The following is an 18,002-nucleotide window of genomic DNA, read 5'->3' as shown; positions in this document are numbered from 1 at the left end:
CTACTTAGTTCCCGTGAAGATTGTTACATGCCAGTTCAGTTCGAACAAATGTGGTACACTGGTAGCTCAGGGGAAAGAAAGGTCATCAAATCGCCACGAAGATGTTCATAGATCCGGGTACTTAGCGACGGGGTAGATGAGGTCCGTATTCGCAGATTGCTTGTCAATAAGCCGCTTTTGTTCTTGTCTGATCTCGGCTGATTATAATTTGAAATCAATCAGCACTCTGTCAACTCCATGACAGCTTGAATAGGAGAAAGCTGGATCACTCGATGAGAGTGATTGCGGAGTAGCCGATGGTGTAAAATGAGACTCAGCGAAGAATGCAGGTGGCTGCTCGGGACGGTGTTGGGGGTTTCTCCTGAACCCCGCGACTGGCTCAATCGAAACATTCATCGTTTCTCCCGTCAGAATTTGTGGCTCGAGTTTGTGTTGGACGAGTCTATTTACTCAGACGGCATCCACAGTTTGCAGAAGAGCGTGCTTTCCAAGACCAGGGAAGCCAGCAATTAAACGAATATGAGGTCCTCATATCGCGTCAGCTCCCTTTGTAGGTAAAGCCATCAATTGCTTCATGCTCGAGACTGTCCTCAACCTGGTTAGGGACCTTATACCATATAATTGTGTCCCTATCCATCCTCCCCTAATTCCACAATTATTTGCCGGAGCAAGGGTCGTTGCAACGCACCCTCGGAAAGCCCCAAGCGCAGCGATCTCAGACTCAAGAAGCCTCGCCGAAGAGGTCAAAGGCCATAATTGAACGCTCGAGTGAGCGCCGCTCAAGGGTCCTTAGGGGCTGGGTACCGACGAGCGAAGTTCTTGACAACCTTATCGGCGACAAGGACGTTGTGTCCGATCTCGACTTTCTCGAGATTTAGAAAGAGAACCTATGATAAAGAATCAGTACAAAGCGGTTTATCGTAACAGCGGTGGCAGAAGCATACCGAGATCCGTCTGAACAATTTTGCCCAATCTTCGGGCAATCCGTGGAGAGGCCATCTCCATTCTGGCTCCCTTCTGCCATAGCTGCTGAGGGAGAGGACAGTGACTAATTCGCCCTAGATTCGTGGGATATTAAGGCGACCCATAAGGGTCCGAATGTCAGAATCGCGACTGCTCCCTCGAACGCACAATTTCAATACCCGCAGCTTCGGGAAACGAACATCCCTCAGCGCGGCGTCAGCAACACGGACATCCCCGGTGTTGACGGTGACCAACGAGGCCAGCTTGACATGGTTAGCGTACTGTTGGGCGGAATCCGGCCGGGACCTTCGCGAAGATCACGTCTAGTGAGCGAGACACGGCCGGCGTATCCATCGCACCCATAGTGTTTTTCCAGGTTCGTTGACGTTGGATTATCTTTGTATACAACGCTCGGTTAAGAGTCGCAAATCTATAGAGATAACCCGCCTGGCCCTCCACATAGGGCTCCCACTTGGCACCCAGGCCAATTTTCCATGGCCGGAATTTCGCTAGCCACACCCACTGCTTCTTTCCCCCGATGCCCCGCGACTTTGTACATGAAGTCGTCAAGTCCCTGGACCTGCCAGTGGACAGTCTCAGAGACCAGCTCTGGTATGTTGAAGATTCGCTGAGCGGCGTTTTTCTTGGTGATGCCAGGCGGCCAGTGCGGGCGAATAGTTCGTCGAGAGCGAGTTGGGGTCATCGTTGATGATAGAGAAGAAGAAAAAAATAGGTTGGTCAGGAGCTTCATGGAATTTATACAGTTCTTCGATTGAATGGCCACATTATGAATAGGCATGGTGTCTCGAGGAAGATATTGCAATTGAACAATAAATGAGCGAGCTGATAAAAATGGAGGTACATGAGAGGTGAAAGTGATTTTATACAATATTATTGTCAATAGGGTCAATAGCTGCAATAGCCTCAATCAGATTCAAACATGAGAAGCCAGTGAGTAGTTGGGTCATTGCAGACGAAGATGGAAGTGTAGCTAAAGCAAGCAAGTATTGAGGGAATAACAAACAAAATTGAATAAAGATGAGAGCATAGAGATTAACGTATCATCTATTGAAGAAAAATAGGTTTTGCATGTAATATGTACTGATTCTTCAAGCCTCAAGGCAGAAACTAGGGATTCCGAGTAGGTTACTTGAATCGTCTCCACTCTGATTCTCGTAGTACATTGCCAATAAGTAATTTCATGCTTGCTGAGTCCTGATTAATATGGAACTGTAATTTGATAGTTTTGAGCAATCTAGAAGTTTCCGCTGAGGCTTGTGGTGACTTCTCCTTGATGACTGACGCTATCTCATCTTGATCTTTATAGTCTTGCGGGGTTTCAGCTTGGGAGGGAAAATGCGGAGTTCCAGCTTTGAAAGGCAGGTGGAAAAGGTGTTCCCAGCATTCCATAGCTCGGTCCTGAATATCGGGCAGCTTGTTGAGCTCTTTAGAGATTGTAATGCGTGTGGCGGCGGCAACGGCTTCAATTTTTTCCGTTAGGGCAGTCTATTGAAGTTGGAGCTGGCAGTATGTAGACATGTGCTTGTATAGCCGTCTCAAATCGTCGATTTCTGGCCCTATGCGGTCCAGGTTTTCCATAATGCTTTTGTAGGGGACGACAAAATCCCGGGGGATTTTTCCCTCGCTATCGGCTTGGTGAACCTGGTTTTGCGCTACCGCTCCGTGAACTTGGCTTTGTGCCTCAGGAGTGCCCGGTAAAGAAGACGGTAAGGAAGAGCTGATGCTGATTGCGTTGTTAGGTTGCGCCTCGGCTTGTGTGGTGGTCTGGCGTTGTCGCTGACTACCGTGGTTGGACCTGCTACCAGAAATGTAGCAGTAAGCTTGACCTCCTTGGTGGGGGTGCTGGAAGCTACGAAGCTATGACTAAGCTAAGCTTGTGACAGCATGGAATTCTGTTCATATCATAGTGATAAAGAAAGAGCGAGCAATACCATAGACAGGTAGAAAGGAAGATATGGTAGTCTTGATAGACAAGGTCAAGTGATCCCAATATATAGCAATCAATGAATGTAATTTAAGAGTGAGACGAGGCCAAAGATGACGGAATGAGTTGGAAGATGTGAATGGAAGTGTTGAAGAAGGGATATATAATGAAGGGAAAAGAAAAGTACATGAAATGGTTTGAGGCAAAGGAACTCTCTCTCTCAAAATGAGGGATTGCTATTGACTTGATAGTGGCCATATGCATTTGCCATAAACTCGAGTACCGACAACAATGATATCGGGCTGCCCCACCCACTGCTGCGGGTCTACCGGCACGGCCCGTAACCTTGCAGAAGCGACCCAGCGCCTGGGAAACTCCCCCAGGGCTGCCTCGATGACATGGCCTACCGCAGCCTACATCTGCTAACTGAAATTGGCATGAAAATTGTGAGGTAGATACCTCTATGCCGAAGCAATCAGACGGGGTTTACGTCTCGCTAAACCTATAAAGGGTACGGAGTACAGAGCACGATAGATACCTAATAAATGCGAAGAGATAATGCGTACCTAGATAGAGAACAGAAAAAGGATGCGTGAAAAATCAGTTACAACAAGAAACAAGTCATCTTACTGCAAGTATGCGAGAAGGAAGGTTGCAACTGATATTGGTGGTCGGCTTAGCATTGGACATCTGGAAATAACGGGGTTAATAGCGTTAAACCCGAGACAGTAGGTAGGGATAACAAAGGCTTGCGGACAAGTGGCCCGCCATTATCATTTTATATATAATCCTAAGACCCTTCTGGTCGCTTAATCCACGCATTCATTATCACGACCATCACAATGGCTGCCACTCCTGTTTCCACACCCCAGCTCACGAATAGCAAGCCGGAGGGCATCAACCTCTATGCTCGCTTTGCCCTTGCCGGTGCACTGGGCTGCTCCGTCACCCATGGTGCCTTTACTCCGGTCGACGTGTACGTGCTCTCAATTGCTTCTCACTCCAGCTCTAGCTTCAGCTCCATCACCAACATCGACTAAAATGAAGAATTTCCGCATAGTGTTAAGACAAGGATCCAGCTCGACCCTCTCACCTACAACCGTGGTATGATTGGTAGTTTCCGACAGGTCATCCGTAATGAAGGCATCAGCGTTCTTGCAACGGGCTTCGGGCCGACCTTTGCAGGATATTTCATGCAAGGCGCCTTCAAATTCGGCGGTTATGAATTCTTCCAGCAGAAATCTATCGATGTTCTCGGTGCGGAAAAGGCCAAGCAGAATAACACTGCTGTTTACGTTGTTTCAGCTGGTTGCGCTGAATTCTTCGCCTCGGTTGCGCTGTGTCCCCTGGAAGCAACACGTATTCGCCTTGTCTCGACACCCGGCTTTGCTAATGGTCTGATCGATGGTTTCGGGAAGATCGTGAAGAATGAGGGTGTCGGCGCTCTTTACTCGGGCTTTGGTCCTATCCTTTTCAAGCAGTACGTTCATTCGATCCAAGACTCCCTTATAGTTTGGTGAAAACAACATGACGAAAAGCTACAACTAACATATGTATAGGGTTCCTTACACAATAACCAAGTTCGTCGCTTTCGAAAAGATTTCAGAGGCCATCCTGAGCCAATTTGACAAGTCTCAAATGTCAGCTGGTGCCTCGACCGCTGTGAATTTGGGATCTGGTCTGCTGAGCGGTTTCGCGGCTGCCATCGTGTCTCAGCCCGCTGATACCATGTTGTCTAAGATCAACAAGACGAAGGGTCTGCCTGGTGAGAGTACTGTCTCTCGGCTGATCAAGATTGCTGGTGAGCTGGGTCTGCGTGGATCTTTTGCTGGTCTCCCGACGCGTCTGTTCATGGTTGGTGGCCTCACTGCGGGCCAATTCGCCATATATGGCGATATCAAGAAGTTCCTAGGTAAGTTTGGTTCTTCTTTTTCTGCTTGGTTTTCCCGATCCACCTGACACGGATACGAATTAACTTCGTTCACAGGTGCTACAAAGTAGAGAGAAAGAACGTTAGATTGTATTGTCCACAGTTTAGAATACGCATTAAATCATTCAGTCAGTATAGATATTGAGCCTATCTGTATATACCTACCTAGCTAGTTACTTGTGACCTGTGTTAACATTTACGAGGTGGCATAGCGGCAATAGCCATGTGGTCGATCTATGCCAAAACTAGACTCACACCCGAGGGGACAGCAAACAGTGGTGATATTCTGACACGTACTCGGCCCACATCGCTCCGACTCTGAGACGAAAGACGGGACGGGACATACAATCATTGCAGCGCTGAAATTGCGGCAGCAGAGTCTCGTTACAGGCCTTGTCCTCCTTTGAGATTATTTCGTGACTGAACAAAATAATAGCTTCCATTCAAGCCCCTTTAAAAATATGCTCGACTCGAAAGATTCTCGTACTTCTGACTTTCGGCGTGTCGTGCAAATCGAAGATGTCCTAGTGGACTGTTCGTTAAAGTTGACGTCCTGCTTTCCTTTCCAGGCTCGAGATAATGTGTTGCTTTTGGGCTCGTCTCGCGCTTGTTGGCCTCCGGCAGGGGAGTCGTTAATGGAGATATTTGGTTGACGTATCGCTCTAGCTGGAGGTAAGGCTCCGTCTGCTGGGGGAACGCGACCCCAATACAATCAGTGTGCCTTGTTTTAGAAGAATGCCAAAAAGACTGGTCTGGGAAATAGCGGCTTCCGTCAACGTGACCATGGAATGTGGCCATTAAGACTTGCATCTTAAGTCCAATAAGCTCGGGGCACTCTAGGGCTGATTTCGGAGTTTACACTGTAAGTCCGAAGTCCGCGATCGTCACCCTGGCCGGGGTTTGCAGGTCGGTCCGAATAGCAACACCCCTTATACTCACATGTATCATACAAGTATCATATTCGTTCATTGATCGTGTACTCCGTACACACAAGTTGATTTTGATGGATGAGTATCTTGTCATGGTACCTTAGACATATCTTTGCCATGCCAGATAGTGGCCGATCTAAGCTTGTTATGAACACGAGTTGCCCAGGGCACATTCTCTTTCCCAGCATTCTGCAAACAAGCTGCCAGAGAGACGGCATCAATCATACTCTGTGTGGCACCGTTCCCGGATCATGGAAGGAAACTGTGCGCATCACCGACTGTCGAGGCAGATACAGAAAAGGAGTTCTGCGATCTGTAGGTATGCGAGCGTCCAGGGCCCAGTCCTTACTTGACCAAGTGGTCTTGCCGGTCATTGCTCTGAGCCGTTTCGTGAATTTGTATGTAATGAAGGCGACTGGGTTGAAGCTCTGGTGGGAGACTGGCAGGCCGGTGACGAAATCGATATAGACTGTTTGGAAGGGAATTGGGATGGAGAGAATGGGTTGTTCGCCCCGAACTCGCCGGCCCTAATTGTTGGACGCGCCGTCGCCAGTCTCAGTAGCGCAGGTGTTAGGTCTGGAGCGTACACAATCATTTCTTTCGCTGCTGGGCCTAAAAAGAGAGCCATGTTAACAGGGGTTATGTAGTATTGACAGCAATAGCAATCCAACCCAGCAGACTATCACTTTCCAAGTCACCAGCTCCATAGAATCGATAATAGGATCAGAGGTAGAGTCTGGCAACACACGATCCTCCGCATTCATAGTGAGAGTGACCGAGTTGTGGCTATATGGAGATTTTGATCGATAAGATGCGCGACCCTTCGACTGATGATGGTGTTGGGAAGAACAGTAACGCCGAGCTGAGCGACGGCGCGACGACGGGTAGTGCAACTGGGGTAGTGGCATGGGGAAACAATGGAGAATGGTACAACCTTCATCGTCGGTCTGTTAGATACACAAAAAAGAAACCGTAAGGTTGGAAGCGTCGGTCATTGCCGTGACTACCTTCGAGTCTCGGCTACGAAGATTTACACCCCTAATGTATTCCGTGGGACTCGTCAAGTGGTAATGAGAGCCACGACTTCAGGAACGTCCACGAGAAAGCCCAGTTTGATGTTTGATGCAGACCTACATGGACCTCGTGCATATGGTAATGTCATGGTCCCTGTGGTAGATGAAGCAGCATGTGCTACGGCATCCTCTGCCGACGCTGTCTCGTGGGGGCTACGGTGAGATGGTGGCTAGAGAGATGTGGAGGAGAGAGGAAGAAGAGAAGAAGAGAAATGGGGGGAGGGGCCCTTTTATATTCCCAACCCACGTGCCTTCCCAAAATAGACACTCTCCATCGCACCTTCCCTGATGGTCCTATATCATATGATATACAGGTAGTGGCATACAAGAATAAATGCCATTACAATCAGATTTGGAAGAACATCCTGTTCGTCCCTCTCTTCAACTAGCACACCACCCCAGTCATTGGACATATGGGATTGTTCAGCACTGTACGAGTTATATCGTGACCGATGCCAATGAGGGACAGGCGCCAAGGTTAGAAACACGGTAACAATGAATCATATCTGGTATGCGGGAGAAAGAGAGAGATTCCGCTGGAGGATGTTGACAATTGCCAGCCATCTTGAGCTATTCTATATTGGCGCTGCAAGCCTGCATCTCATTTCGGCATTTGCAACCTTGGTGATGAAGGGAGTATTATCCATCAACCAAACACGGATTCAGCAATATATTGACAGCTCACAGTCTAAAACCAAGCCCTGACACAGTCTTTGCAATTCCTCATGGCTAAGCAGAGGTAGGAGCCAAGCACTTGCCGAGGAAGCCAATTCCACGGCCACGCATCCACACCTGGGCCAAACATTACGCGTGCTTATGTTTCGAGGGGGGCTGTTGGGCGGTTGGATGGTCACTGACATTCAGCAGGGGTCGCTGGGAGAAATCGACAGTCGAAGTGGAAGAGCCGAGACCAGCCAGGATACGTTCCCGTGTACTGTTGGTGCATAGAGCCATGACTTCTCGGATAGAGGCGATAGCTAGCGGACATTCTTCTTCAGATGGAGGGAGTCCAATTTATGCAGACGGAAATTGCGAGATGCTGATATTAGTGGCCTTACAATCGAGGCAGCAAAACATCACATTGAAGATTATGAATCGTGTACTTCACAGGTTCAGCAAACTCGCCGGATGCACCGAATCAAGATGTAGTCGGCCCAACGAGTATGGAAGAGGCAGAAGCCTACATACTTGAGCTTAAGAACGCAGTGTCAGGTCTGTGAAGCATAACGAACCTGTGTTTGAGTCTGGAGATTTGTAAGCATTAGATGGGTCACTGCTCGCAATATACCCTAGAGAAAGCTTTCAGTGTCCCGTGGCTTGGATTTAGATTGGCATGGAAGCAGAAAAGAGAGTAGTGGTTAGTGACCCACTGGATAATATATCCGGGATCTGTTTTCTTCTGCATGAGGCCTCTTTTGGTTACTGCCTCTTTTGGTTGCTGCATTTGTAGCGCAAACCGTCTACATGGCCTATTTCGATGTGTTACTGGCGATTTCTATATGCAAGTGCTTCGAGACTTGACCTTGGCCTTGTTCACCTGGGCAAACCCCTTTGATTAGAGAATTTTTCAACCTTGAGCGGGCCCGAGTATAGAGCGACCGCGACATAATAGGCATATTTGTGTGGAGAAATAGTTTGAGACGTCATCCTTGGAGTCTTTTGAGCCCAACCCGTGACGTTTCTGTTGATTTCATTTGCATGGCTGATTGGCTCAGAATGAGGTGGGATGGCGATTAGACCGTCTGCGAGACCTCCGCTCTTGCGACTTTGGCGGGGTCGACCCGCTTACCCGCCGAAGGAGGCCATCAGATTGGACTTCATATTGCGAATTTCCACATGTGCTGGCTTTAAATTGATGATGTATCACATTGGGATATTAATCTCGCATACTTAAAGCTACGCTCCCGTTATTTTGTACATTCCTGTTCAGACTAAAGCTTGTTCTGTTTGGAGAAACAGCCATGACCACTGTCACTACCACTACTCCATCTCTCAATCAGTCTTCGTTTGAGTGAGTTGACTATATTTTCTCCTGAGCAGGCAGTTTCTAATTGAGGACGCTAGGCTAAGTGGCCCATATGGCGATTGGAGAGACGACCTTCACAATGAAGGCTATGCGATCATTAAGAATGCCATCGACCCAAAAAAGGCCCAGGACTATCAGCGCAAAGCTCTGGACTGGCTTACATCTTTCAGCACAACCCTCGACCTTGATGATCCTTCCACGTGGACCAATGACAACTTACCGGTCCAAAGCAAAGTGAATACGTTCAATGGATATTCAGTCACCCATGAGAAATTCATGTGGGATGCTCGCATGGAGCCAAAGGTACTGGAGGCATTTTCCAAGATCTGGGGTACCGATGAGCTCCTCGTCTCGTTTGACGCGCTGAACATCACTCTGCCCAACCGAGAAGACAAGCCTGCTCAAAAACCATGGCCCCACGTGGATCAGTCGCCAATGCGTCGCGGGCTCCACTGTATTCAGGGAATTATCAATTTAAGCCATGCGGGTCCCGAGGATGGATCCCTTATGGTGTTTCCGCGGTCAAACACAGTAACCGAGGAGTTCTTCGACACCGAGACCGATCCATCCACCTGGGAGCAGAAGGACCTGCGCCTGTTCAGCGCGGAAGAAATCCAGTGGTTTGAGTCTCATGGTATGAAACCATCCAAGGTGCTTGCGGAGCCGGGAGATTTAATCGTGTGGGATTCACGTACGGTGCATTGGGGTGGGGAACCCACCGTCAACAGCAATACGATCCGAACGGTGATTTATGCATCCTACGCCCCCTTTGAGCTAGCCACGGAAGAGAGCCTGAAACGAAAGAAAGAAGCTTTCGCCTCTTACCGAGCAACAACTCATTGGCCCCATGAGAACATAGTGATCCGCGATGGAGTGGTGCATCTCCCAGATGGTAAGGTCGACCCCCGCAATCGATATATACCGCTGGAAGTGCCAGAGCACACAGATCGATTGCTTCAACTAGCAGGAGTAAAATCTTATCGGTAAATGAATATAATTTCTCACTTCGTTTTGTTTTTGGCGCCCAGATGAAACTAGGCACGTTTGATTATTAAGGGGCTAAGTTTTGGCGTTTGCTGACGACCCCGCAGTGAGCATTTGACGTCGATCTTCCGTATTGCTCACAAAGCAAATATGAAATCGTTTGAATCTCGCCCTCCCGTCGACTATCCACGGAAGCGTGCATCAATCGCATGTAATTTCTGTCGGCATCGGTAGGCTTTTAATTCCTCGCTTTGGACCGTCACTAACGTATACTAGGAAACGGAAGTGCGATGGGCAGAAGCCGACATGTGGCCTCTGCACCGATGCGGGGGCTCAGTGTGTCTATCAAGAAAGCGACAGGTAGAAAGCGTCACCTCGATGAAAAGGGTTCCTAGATAGTGACGATTCACAGGGTGCAAGATATCCCCGCTGAAATCCTGCTTCGCTTGACCCATCTGGAAACCCTGATCGAGCAACAGAAGGACGCCATCACCGAGCTCGCAGCCCGAGTAGGCGCTTCGTCGGATCATCCGGGTCGGTCAAGTTCCTCTATCTATGCCTCACAGCCTAAATACGACTGGGACCCATCACCGGAGCATGTATACGATAAATCCTCCTTCGGCCTGTTTTCACCGGAGAACACCTACGGCTCTGAATATGCATTTACCATTCCTTTCGGTCATCATACGCCAACCGGGAGCCTATTTGCGTTGGATCGAGTCAAAAATTTGGTTGGCGACTACCCTCAAGACTTTTTCAAGCAGATAGAGAAAAAGCGACCATTCAACAGTATCCAGGCCGCAGGCATACCTCAAGCTTTTGAACAAATCGACGTATCCCGACTGCATCCTCAGGTCACCAAACCTCTAATCACCGAGTTCCTCCATCATGTCCATGCATTCTTCCCGATTGTCGAGCCGCAGCTGTTACAAATGCTTTTTGACACTTTCTCAACGTACACCAAGGTCAACAGTATCCAAACTTCACTTTATCTCGTGATTCTGGCTCTCGGAAAGGTCTCTACGAATCCTCAACGGATTTTTGATATTGAAGCGGACAAGGATTTGAGTGGGATGGAATATTTCGCTTCCGCATATCACTACTTGAACAGCCCATTGATAACGTCCTTTGCAGCGGACCATTTGTTGCCTTTAGCTTTATTCTACGGCTCGTTGTATCTGCGCTACATAGGACGCCCAATCCAAGCATGGGAAATGATTCGTGAAGCATCTGGTAGTGTGCAGATCATGATATCTGAGTGAGTGTCTTTTCTGATATATTTTCCCGCTAGGATATTGACACGGATTGGATATAGACTGCATGACATGAACACACACGAAGAGCGAGCGAGTCTCTATCGGATAGCTTGGGCCTGCTTCATTCTCGAATGGTTAGTATACTATCTGGCATTATCTTGCATTCAGCTAACAAACTATGCCCAGTGACGATCTCGCCGAATTTAATTTCCCTCCCAGTGGTATTGAAGTCCTCGTGGATAGATTGCCCTTTCCTCGAATTTCAGAAGATAGCCGAAACGGCCATCTTGTATTCCTCGCCATGTGCTCGATTCGAAAGCTTCTCAACCGCGTGCACAGTGCTCTATATGCAAAACCCGATCAGGCTAATTTCCATACCAGCCCTCCGCCCCAACACACAAGTGACACCCCCAGTGTGACTCCCCAAAAGCAGTCGATTACATCTCTTAAGACAATCAGCGAGGAGCTCGATCGTCAATTGGAGGACTGGTTTGGCTCGCTCCCAAACCCCATCAGGCCAACCCTGGGCAATTCAATATCCGCAGATCACCCTTACGACACTTACATTCTCGCCCGGTACTATGCCACAAAACACATCATCTGCCGTCCGAGCCTTGTTTTTGCTGCCCACAGCCAGGGCAGTACAGTATTGCCAGAATTTATTTTCGCGAATTGCAAGAAGTGCGTTGATAGCTGTCGCAAATTCATCTGGGCGGCATCGCTTCTTATGATGCAGAGAACACACTCAAACTGGCATCGAATGCAAGCGTAAGATCATATCTTCCGGTCCAAGGTGGTCCAGTAGGCGAAGTTTACTTACTTTCCACATCTAGAATTTTGGCTGCCATTTTTACTCTCTCGACTGCGAAAACCACGCCGGCTTTAGAGCCCCTTGTTCCGGACTTCGATGAGCTAGTGAAGGAAGCAATTCAATGCGTTGAACCATGGGCGCAGTATTGCGAGACCGCGGATACAGTCGTCAGCATGTTGAAGACAATCCGCCAGAAAGTGCGAGTATTAGTTCGGGGAGCTTAGTAGAGAGTCCCTCGGTCTATACTTGGGTAAATATAGTATTTTGTTGATTCGCATTTGCATGTATATTTGTGGGTTTAAATGTGCCGAAGATCATCGAGACTACCATTTTAAGCCTGTTGAATATATTGTCATTTCAAAGAAGTCCACGGTGTGTTATCAGTAAGCCCGTAAACCCCACGCGCTGCGGGGGATTTCGGGAAAGCGTTCAACTCAGACAACACTTCACTTGCACAAGAATATGTCTCCGCCACGACTAACGAGCCAGATTAATTATATTCGTGGTGTTCGACTGGCAGGAGAGCCGTCCACCTGGGATATCCAGATTGGATACCCTAGAGACTCTCTTCGAGGCACAGTCACCTCTGTGACCCCGCATGAATCCTCTACTAAGGATGATTTCGAGTCTCTAGCCCTCCCAGCGTTGGTACACCCTCACATTCACCTCGATAAAGCTTTTATCCACAGCGCACCTGAATATGCCCCATTTCTACCTACAGCCGGCACATTTCAGGAGGCTTTGTCCTCCACGACCAAGGCCAAACAACAATTCAGCCATTCTGATATCATTAGAAGAGGAGAGTGGCTTCTTGCTGAGTCCGTTGCGTCGGGTGTTACTGCAATGAGAGCATTTGTGGAGGTAGACCATACAGTGCAGCTGATTTGTCTAGAAGCCGCTGTTGCTTTGAAAAACCAATGGAAAGATTCTTGCGATATCCAAATCGTCTGTTTTGCACAAGATCCTATATTCTCTAGTGAATACGGAGAGCAAAATATGGAATTTCTGGAAACCGCTCTTCATAAATATTCGCAAATCGATGTTATTGGGACAACACCATATGTCGAATCTAGCCCTGAGGCTGCGAAGCAAAACATCGAATGGGCAATTGATCGTGCCTTGAAGCTGAACAAACACGTCGACTTTCATCTCGATTACAACCTCGATTCAAAGAAAGAGGCTCTGGTCTGGCATGTCTTACAGACCCTCAAACAACGAAGCTGGACTATCCACTCAACAGACAAGCGTGTCATGCTTGGTCATTGTACACGACTGACACTACTCACGGAGACCGAATGGGTCCGACTGGCAACTGAAATCCACGAGAATGAACTTTCAGTCAGCTTCGTGGGTCTGCCAACAAGCGATATGTACATGGCGTCACCTCCCAGAACGAGCGGAGACTGCAAGCCTCCGCAAGATCGTCCGAGAGGCACTCTACAGGTCCTAGAGATGATCCGGAAATATGATCTGGATGCAGTGATTGGGGTGAACAATGTTGGTAATTCATTTACGCCATGGGGTTTGCCCGATCCGTTATCGTTGGCTTGCCTGGGCGTGGGAATCTACCAGGCTGGAAGTCAGGCGGATGCTGAGCTACTCTATGAATGTGTCTCGACACGAGCCAGGGCGGCTATCGGGCTCGCGTCCTATTCGGGTTTATGTGTGAAACAGGGGTGTCGGCCAGACTTGTTGTTGGTTCATCATAGAGATGATACTGGGTGTGGTGTGTCTCGGCCGCGAACAAATGTTGCGGAGGTTGTGTGGACTCCACCGGAGAAATTGAATAGGGATGTGGTTTCTGGTGGACGACTTAAGGTTTCTCCCTTTTCTGTAGCGGATTCAGACGCTCTGTATGAATTTTGATTTGGTCTCACACGACCATGGCCGTCGAAGAAAGTGGTTATTATGTACATAACGGTCCATGCGAATTGGGCGATTGAAGGATATGAATCTACGCATTTCAGAGCGGAAATTCCAGGTTTTTGCAAGCATGCAAAGAATTACTCGTTCGATAAGTAATAATGAATCCGTAGATACCAATATTGCATCATGGACTCTCAAGGATCAAATGATAGACACAAGGCATCGAGGGCTAATTGGTCGTCTTCGGCCGCAAGGCGTAGAACTGCACAGGCAAGAGGTTGAAAGACGGTGGGAAGCCCTTCTGGAGTTCCGACTTGACAACCTCCATGCCAGCCGCCTCGAAGACCTGTCTGAATTTCGCATCGGTCCTCGTGACACTGCTATCCTCACTGTCGTACATATCTTCTTTGGAGAAATGAGTGGACAAGTTCTCTTTGAAGACCATCAGGCCGTTTTCAGTCAATGCCTTGCGACACCGCACGGTAGAGTCAATGAGCTGTGAATCGGTGAGGTGGCCCGCACACCACTGGACCCAGATCAAATCGTATTTCTTCTCTGGGATCCAGTCTTGAAGGCCACGCGTGTAGATGTTTCCAATGACGCCGTCTCGTTTCAATTGGCTGTCTTTCATCACTTGTGTGAACTTGGCTACCGGCTCTACCGCATCTACCACTTCACAGACGTGGCTCAGGAAGCCCTCTGTTACCCGGCCGACGCCAGCGCCACAGTCCACACCCCGGTGGAGTTTGCCTTCAGACTGGACTTTGGGTAGTAAACGGCGGACCTTGGCTAGGAAAGTTTTAGACCCCTGTAGATCAATGCGTGACACTGAAGGGAACTCGCCCAGCATGCTGGCCGTGGTGGCTGGCACGCTGTTCCAGTATTTTAAGGAGGCAGCATGGTCGATTTTGGAATCCGCCGCGACGTTTGACTCTGGCATGTTGGAAGTGACGATGTCTGTACAATTGTTTATCGGAACATCCGTAACCTCGGAGGAGATGTCTTAGGTAATGAATGATGTGGACGCGGAAAATCTATCTATCCCTGTCACGTGATCGTGTAAGTGCAACGTACTCTACAGCATCAGATGTCAGGATGTCCTACGCCGTACGTCGTACATTATGTCTTAGATTGTACGGAGTTCAACATACAGCAATAGACTCTATCGATATGTACCGAGTATAATTTGCACATTTCAATGTGATTGGTTTCCTTTGTCGTTGTCTCACTACATCTTCCCCCTGTGTTCTTGGCAATCGACTTTAAATCACCCTAATTGGCCTCATACAGACGTGATACGCTAGACAAGAAAAGAAGACTTCGAGGTGGGCTGTGCTATGATCGACAGGGATAAACCGGAAAAATCTCGATCCCCAATAACCCTGGAACCCTCTTAGAGGACTCAGCTCGACAGGGCTTGGGGATTACGTGTAAACACTGGGGCGACACACCTGTTAGACCGACGTTGTGATTGGAAGTGCGCGCTGGAGCGTCTCCATAGGGTCAACTGCCGATCGTTCATAAATCATTTCTTCCCCTTATCTTCCCTTCTAACCACCTCTTTTTTTTCCTACTCACCACAGTCATTCTTTTATACTGTTTTTTTAACTTTCATCATGGCAAACGGTCGCTCGTCGCAGGATGAGCGTAAGCTGGAGGGCGGTGCTCCTGCCCCCAAGGACAACGGCCTCCACCCCGGCTTCTACATTGCGTACGTAACATCTACGTGAAGGCCTCGTCGGGTATGAAACTAAGACTCGACTCTCTAGCCTGTGGATTGCTCTGAGTTCCAGCGTCATCCTATTCAACAAATGGGTCCTTGCGAGTGCCAAGTTCAGTATGGACCCCTTATCTCTGATCCCCTATTCATGATGGACTGTGCAGCTAACCGCTATTGATTCTAGACTTCCGTGAGTCCATCCGCCAATCGAGTTTCAACCGCACCCGGAGGAATCAATTACTGACATGAGCCACCAGCGCTCTTCTTGACCACCTGGCACATGGTGTTCGCCACGGCGATGACCCAGATCCTCGCCCGGTTCACTACCGTGCTTGACTCCCGCCACAAGGTCCCTATGAACCCGGCCACCTATACGTGAGCAACTCCGATAAGATATGAAATAGCTAGGACGGCCGCAGTCCGACCGGAATGCTCGATCGCTAACCGGTGAATTTGTGCAATGCAGACGTGCCATTGTGCCTATCGGTATCATGTTCAGTTTGAGTCTGATCTGCGGTAACTTGGCATACCTCTACCTGAGTGTTTCCTTCATCCAGATGCTTAAGGTGCGTTTGAACCGGGGGTTGACCTCAATTGCGTCAATTGCGATCTCCGCCCACTCTTAAACGCTAGGTTCGACTCAATGCTAATATTCTCTAGGCTACCAACGCTGTTGCAACCCTGTTGGCCACCTGGGCTTTCGGAATCGCTCCTACCAACTTGAAGACTCTCGGCAACGTGGCTCTCATTGTTGTCGGTGTTGTGATTGCCTCGTTCGGCGAGATCAAGTTCGAAATGGTCGGCTTCCTCAGTATGTTATATGTCCTACTCATATATTTGACATTCTAGTCCTAACAACCTTACAGTCCAGATTGCCGGTATTGTCTTCGAGGCTCTTCGTCTTGTCATGGTCCAGCGTTTGCTCAGTTCCGCTGAGTTCAAGATGGACCCCTTGGTCTCTCTCTACTACTACGCCCCGGCCTGCGCCATCACTAACGGTGTCGTCACCCTTTTCGCTGAGGCTCCCCGTCTTACCATGGGTGATATCTACGGTCTCGGTATCGGAACTCTCATTGCCAACGCACTGGTTGCTTTCCTTCTTAACGCCTCTGTTGTTTTGCTGGTAAGTCATTTCATCCCACAGATAGTAACTACTTCTAACACACCAATAGATTGGCAAGACTTCTGCTGTTGTCCTGACCATGGCCGGTATCCTCAAGGATATCCTCCTGGTCGGAGCCTCCATGTTCATTTTCCGCGACCCCGTCACTGCTCAGCAGTTCTTCGGTTACTCTATTGCCCTGGCTGGTCTGGTGTACTACAAGCTCGGTGCTGAGAAGTGCCAGAGCCTTGTTACCGATGTGCGCCTCCAGGTTGGTGAGTACAACCGCAGCAACCCTGCCCGCACCAAGACCGTCCTCATCGGTGTGCCTTGCGTTCTCATTCTGCTTGTCCTCTACAGTGGTAGCTCTTCCGCCCCCGCTGCTGCTGCTCAGGTGACTCACTAAGCACGAAATCGCATACGTTGGCGAACTGAAGCAATCGATGGAAATTTGGAATACCCGGAGCACATTCCGCGTGGACCTATTGTTTCACGAATCCAAGCTCGGGTAAATTATTCCGATGCTTATGTTAAATTTTGATAAAGATTGTGTCTTGTCTTGTCTGGACAGGACAGAACATGCATGTACAGGTAGAGGACATAGACGATATTTAGCTGTTTTCATTGGGGATAGGATTTATAATAAACGGCTGTATGAAATTGATATGTTGTGTCAACTATATATCTAGTCCTGCTATTCCATTGCGTATGAGGATTGCAATTCAATGTCTCAAGGTAGACATCTTCGCAGTTATCATATTACTTTCATGGATAACGCTTGAACAAAATACCTACCAGGCCATAACAAACAGCCCCGACGGCAAATATCCACGCGAGCATGATCGCACGAACATCACGAGTAACCGATCATTGGTAGGATCAATTGGTTTTGCTGCAATAATGACACGCCCAGATATTGCATTTGCACATCAGATCCTTTTTCAATGGCTTACTAAGCCAGAAAGAAGCCACGTGATCGCTGCAGAACAAACAATATCGTACCTTTATGGGACGAGATATCATTCAATTGAATTCGACGGGTCATGTGATCCTAAATACGTCTTTCGCGCAGCATCAGACGCCAGTTTTGCAGATAACATTGGACGAAAAAGCTCTCAAGGCTTCATTTTCACCCTTTTCGGTGGTCTAATTGATTGGTCAGCAAGAAAACAACGAATTGTTACCACATCAACAACCGAAGCAGAACTTGTTGCCCTTTCAGAGGCAGCAAAGCACCTACTTTAGACGAAACGATTGCTCAGATCAATTGAATTTGACCCAGAAAACGATCTGATACTATCATGTGACAATAAACAGACCATTGATCTGATGATCAAACCCAATTCATCATATCAGACAAAATTACGTCACGTGGACATCAATCAACATTGGTTGCG

The 18,002-nt window shown here is 48.5% G+C and overlaps 7 protein-coding genes across 7 annotated transcripts; 4 read left to right on the top strand and 3 right to left on the bottom strand.

The window, feature by feature from the left end:
• Positions 1 to 779: 779 nt before the first annotated feature.
• Positions 780 to 1,666, bottom strand: LCP9604111_774 (uncharacterized protein; the record flags this gene model as incomplete). Its single annotated transcript, XM_039071461.1, has 4 exons — positions 780 to 887; positions 945 to 1,058; positions 1,143 to 1,226; positions 1,487 to 1,666. The coding sequence occupies 4 exons, from the start codon at positions 1,664 to 1,666 to the stop codon at positions 780 to 782; spliced, it is 486 nt and encodes a 161-aa protein (XP_038933322.1).
• A 2,084-nt stretch (positions 1,667 to 3,750) lies between these two features.
• On the top strand, positions 3,751 to 4,909 carry LCP9604111_773 (uncharacterized protein; the record flags this gene model as incomplete). Its single annotated transcript, XM_039071450.1, has 4 exons — positions 3,751 to 3,884; positions 3,969 to 4,388; positions 4,468 to 4,820; positions 4,896 to 4,909. The coding sequence occupies 4 exons, from the start codon at positions 3,751 to 3,753 to the stop codon at positions 4,907 to 4,909; spliced, it is 921 nt and encodes a 306-aa protein (XP_038933321.1).
• Positions 4,910 to 7,944: 3,035 nt separating this feature from the next.
• LCP9604111_772 (uncharacterized protein) lies at positions 7,945 to 8,456 on the bottom strand (the record flags this gene model as incomplete). Its single annotated transcript, XM_039071439.1, has 4 exons — positions 7,945 to 8,020; positions 8,073 to 8,084; positions 8,264 to 8,309; positions 8,363 to 8,456. The coding sequence occupies 4 exons, from the start codon at positions 8,454 to 8,456 to the stop codon at positions 7,945 to 7,947; spliced, it is 228 nt and encodes a 75-aa protein (XP_038933320.1).
• A 345-nt stretch (positions 8,457 to 8,801) lies between these two features.
• On the top strand, positions 8,802 to 12,141 carry LCP9604111_771 (transcriptional regulator family TF; the record flags this gene model as incomplete). Its single annotated transcript, XM_039071428.1, has 9 exons — positions 8,802 to 8,851; positions 8,905 to 9,758; positions 9,895 to 9,904; positions 9,958 to 10,080; positions 10,127 to 10,210; positions 10,263 to 11,108; positions 11,166 to 11,240; positions 11,293 to 11,874; positions 11,940 to 12,141. 9 exons carry the CDS (start codon positions 8,802 to 8,804, stop codon positions 12,139 to 12,141), a joined length of 2,826 nt encoding a protein of 941 aa, XP_038933319.1.
• A 238-nt stretch (positions 12,142 to 12,379) lies between these two features.
• On the top strand, positions 12,380 to 13,783 carry LCP9604111_769 (putative zinc metallopeptidase; the record flags this gene model as incomplete). Its single annotated transcript, XM_039071416.1, has 1 exon — positions 12,380 to 13,783. The coding sequence occupies one exon, from the start codon at positions 12,380 to 12,382 to the stop codon at positions 13,781 to 13,783; it is 1,404 nt and encodes a 467-aa protein (XP_038933317.1).
• Positions 13,784 to 14,012: 229 nt separating this feature from the next.
• LCP9604111_768 (N-terminal protein methyltransferase) lies at positions 14,013 to 14,723 on the bottom strand (the record flags this gene model as incomplete). Its single annotated transcript, XM_039071405.1, has 1 exon — positions 14,013 to 14,723. One exon carries the CDS (start codon positions 14,721 to 14,723, stop codon positions 14,013 to 14,015), a length of 711 nt encoding a protein of 236 aa, XP_038933316.1.
• A 676-nt stretch (positions 14,724 to 15,399) lies between these two features.
• On the top strand, positions 15,400 to 17,011 carry LCP9604111_767 (uncharacterized protein; the record flags this gene model as incomplete). The annotated part of the gene is made up of 8 exons (XM_039071394.1): positions 15,400 to 15,494; positions 15,553 to 15,620; positions 15,688 to 15,693; positions 15,761 to 15,878; positions 15,970 to 16,069; positions 16,164 to 16,314; positions 16,370 to 16,626; positions 16,676 to 17,011. 8 exons carry the CDS (start codon positions 15,400 to 15,402, stop codon positions 17,009 to 17,011), a joined length of 1,131 nt encoding a protein of 376 aa, XP_038933315.1.
• Positions 17,012 to 18,002: the final 991 nt, after the last annotated feature.

This window comes from Penicillium roqueforti (genome assembly GCF_015533775.1).
Source record: "Penicillium roqueforti strain LCP96 04111 chromosome Unknown scaffold_01, whole genome shotgun sequence".
Lineage (NCBI taxonomy): Eukaryota > Fungi > Ascomycota > Eurotiomycetes > Eurotiales > Aspergillaceae > Penicillium > Penicillium roqueforti.
This window is presented reverse-complemented; position numbering and strand designations above follow the sequence as displayed.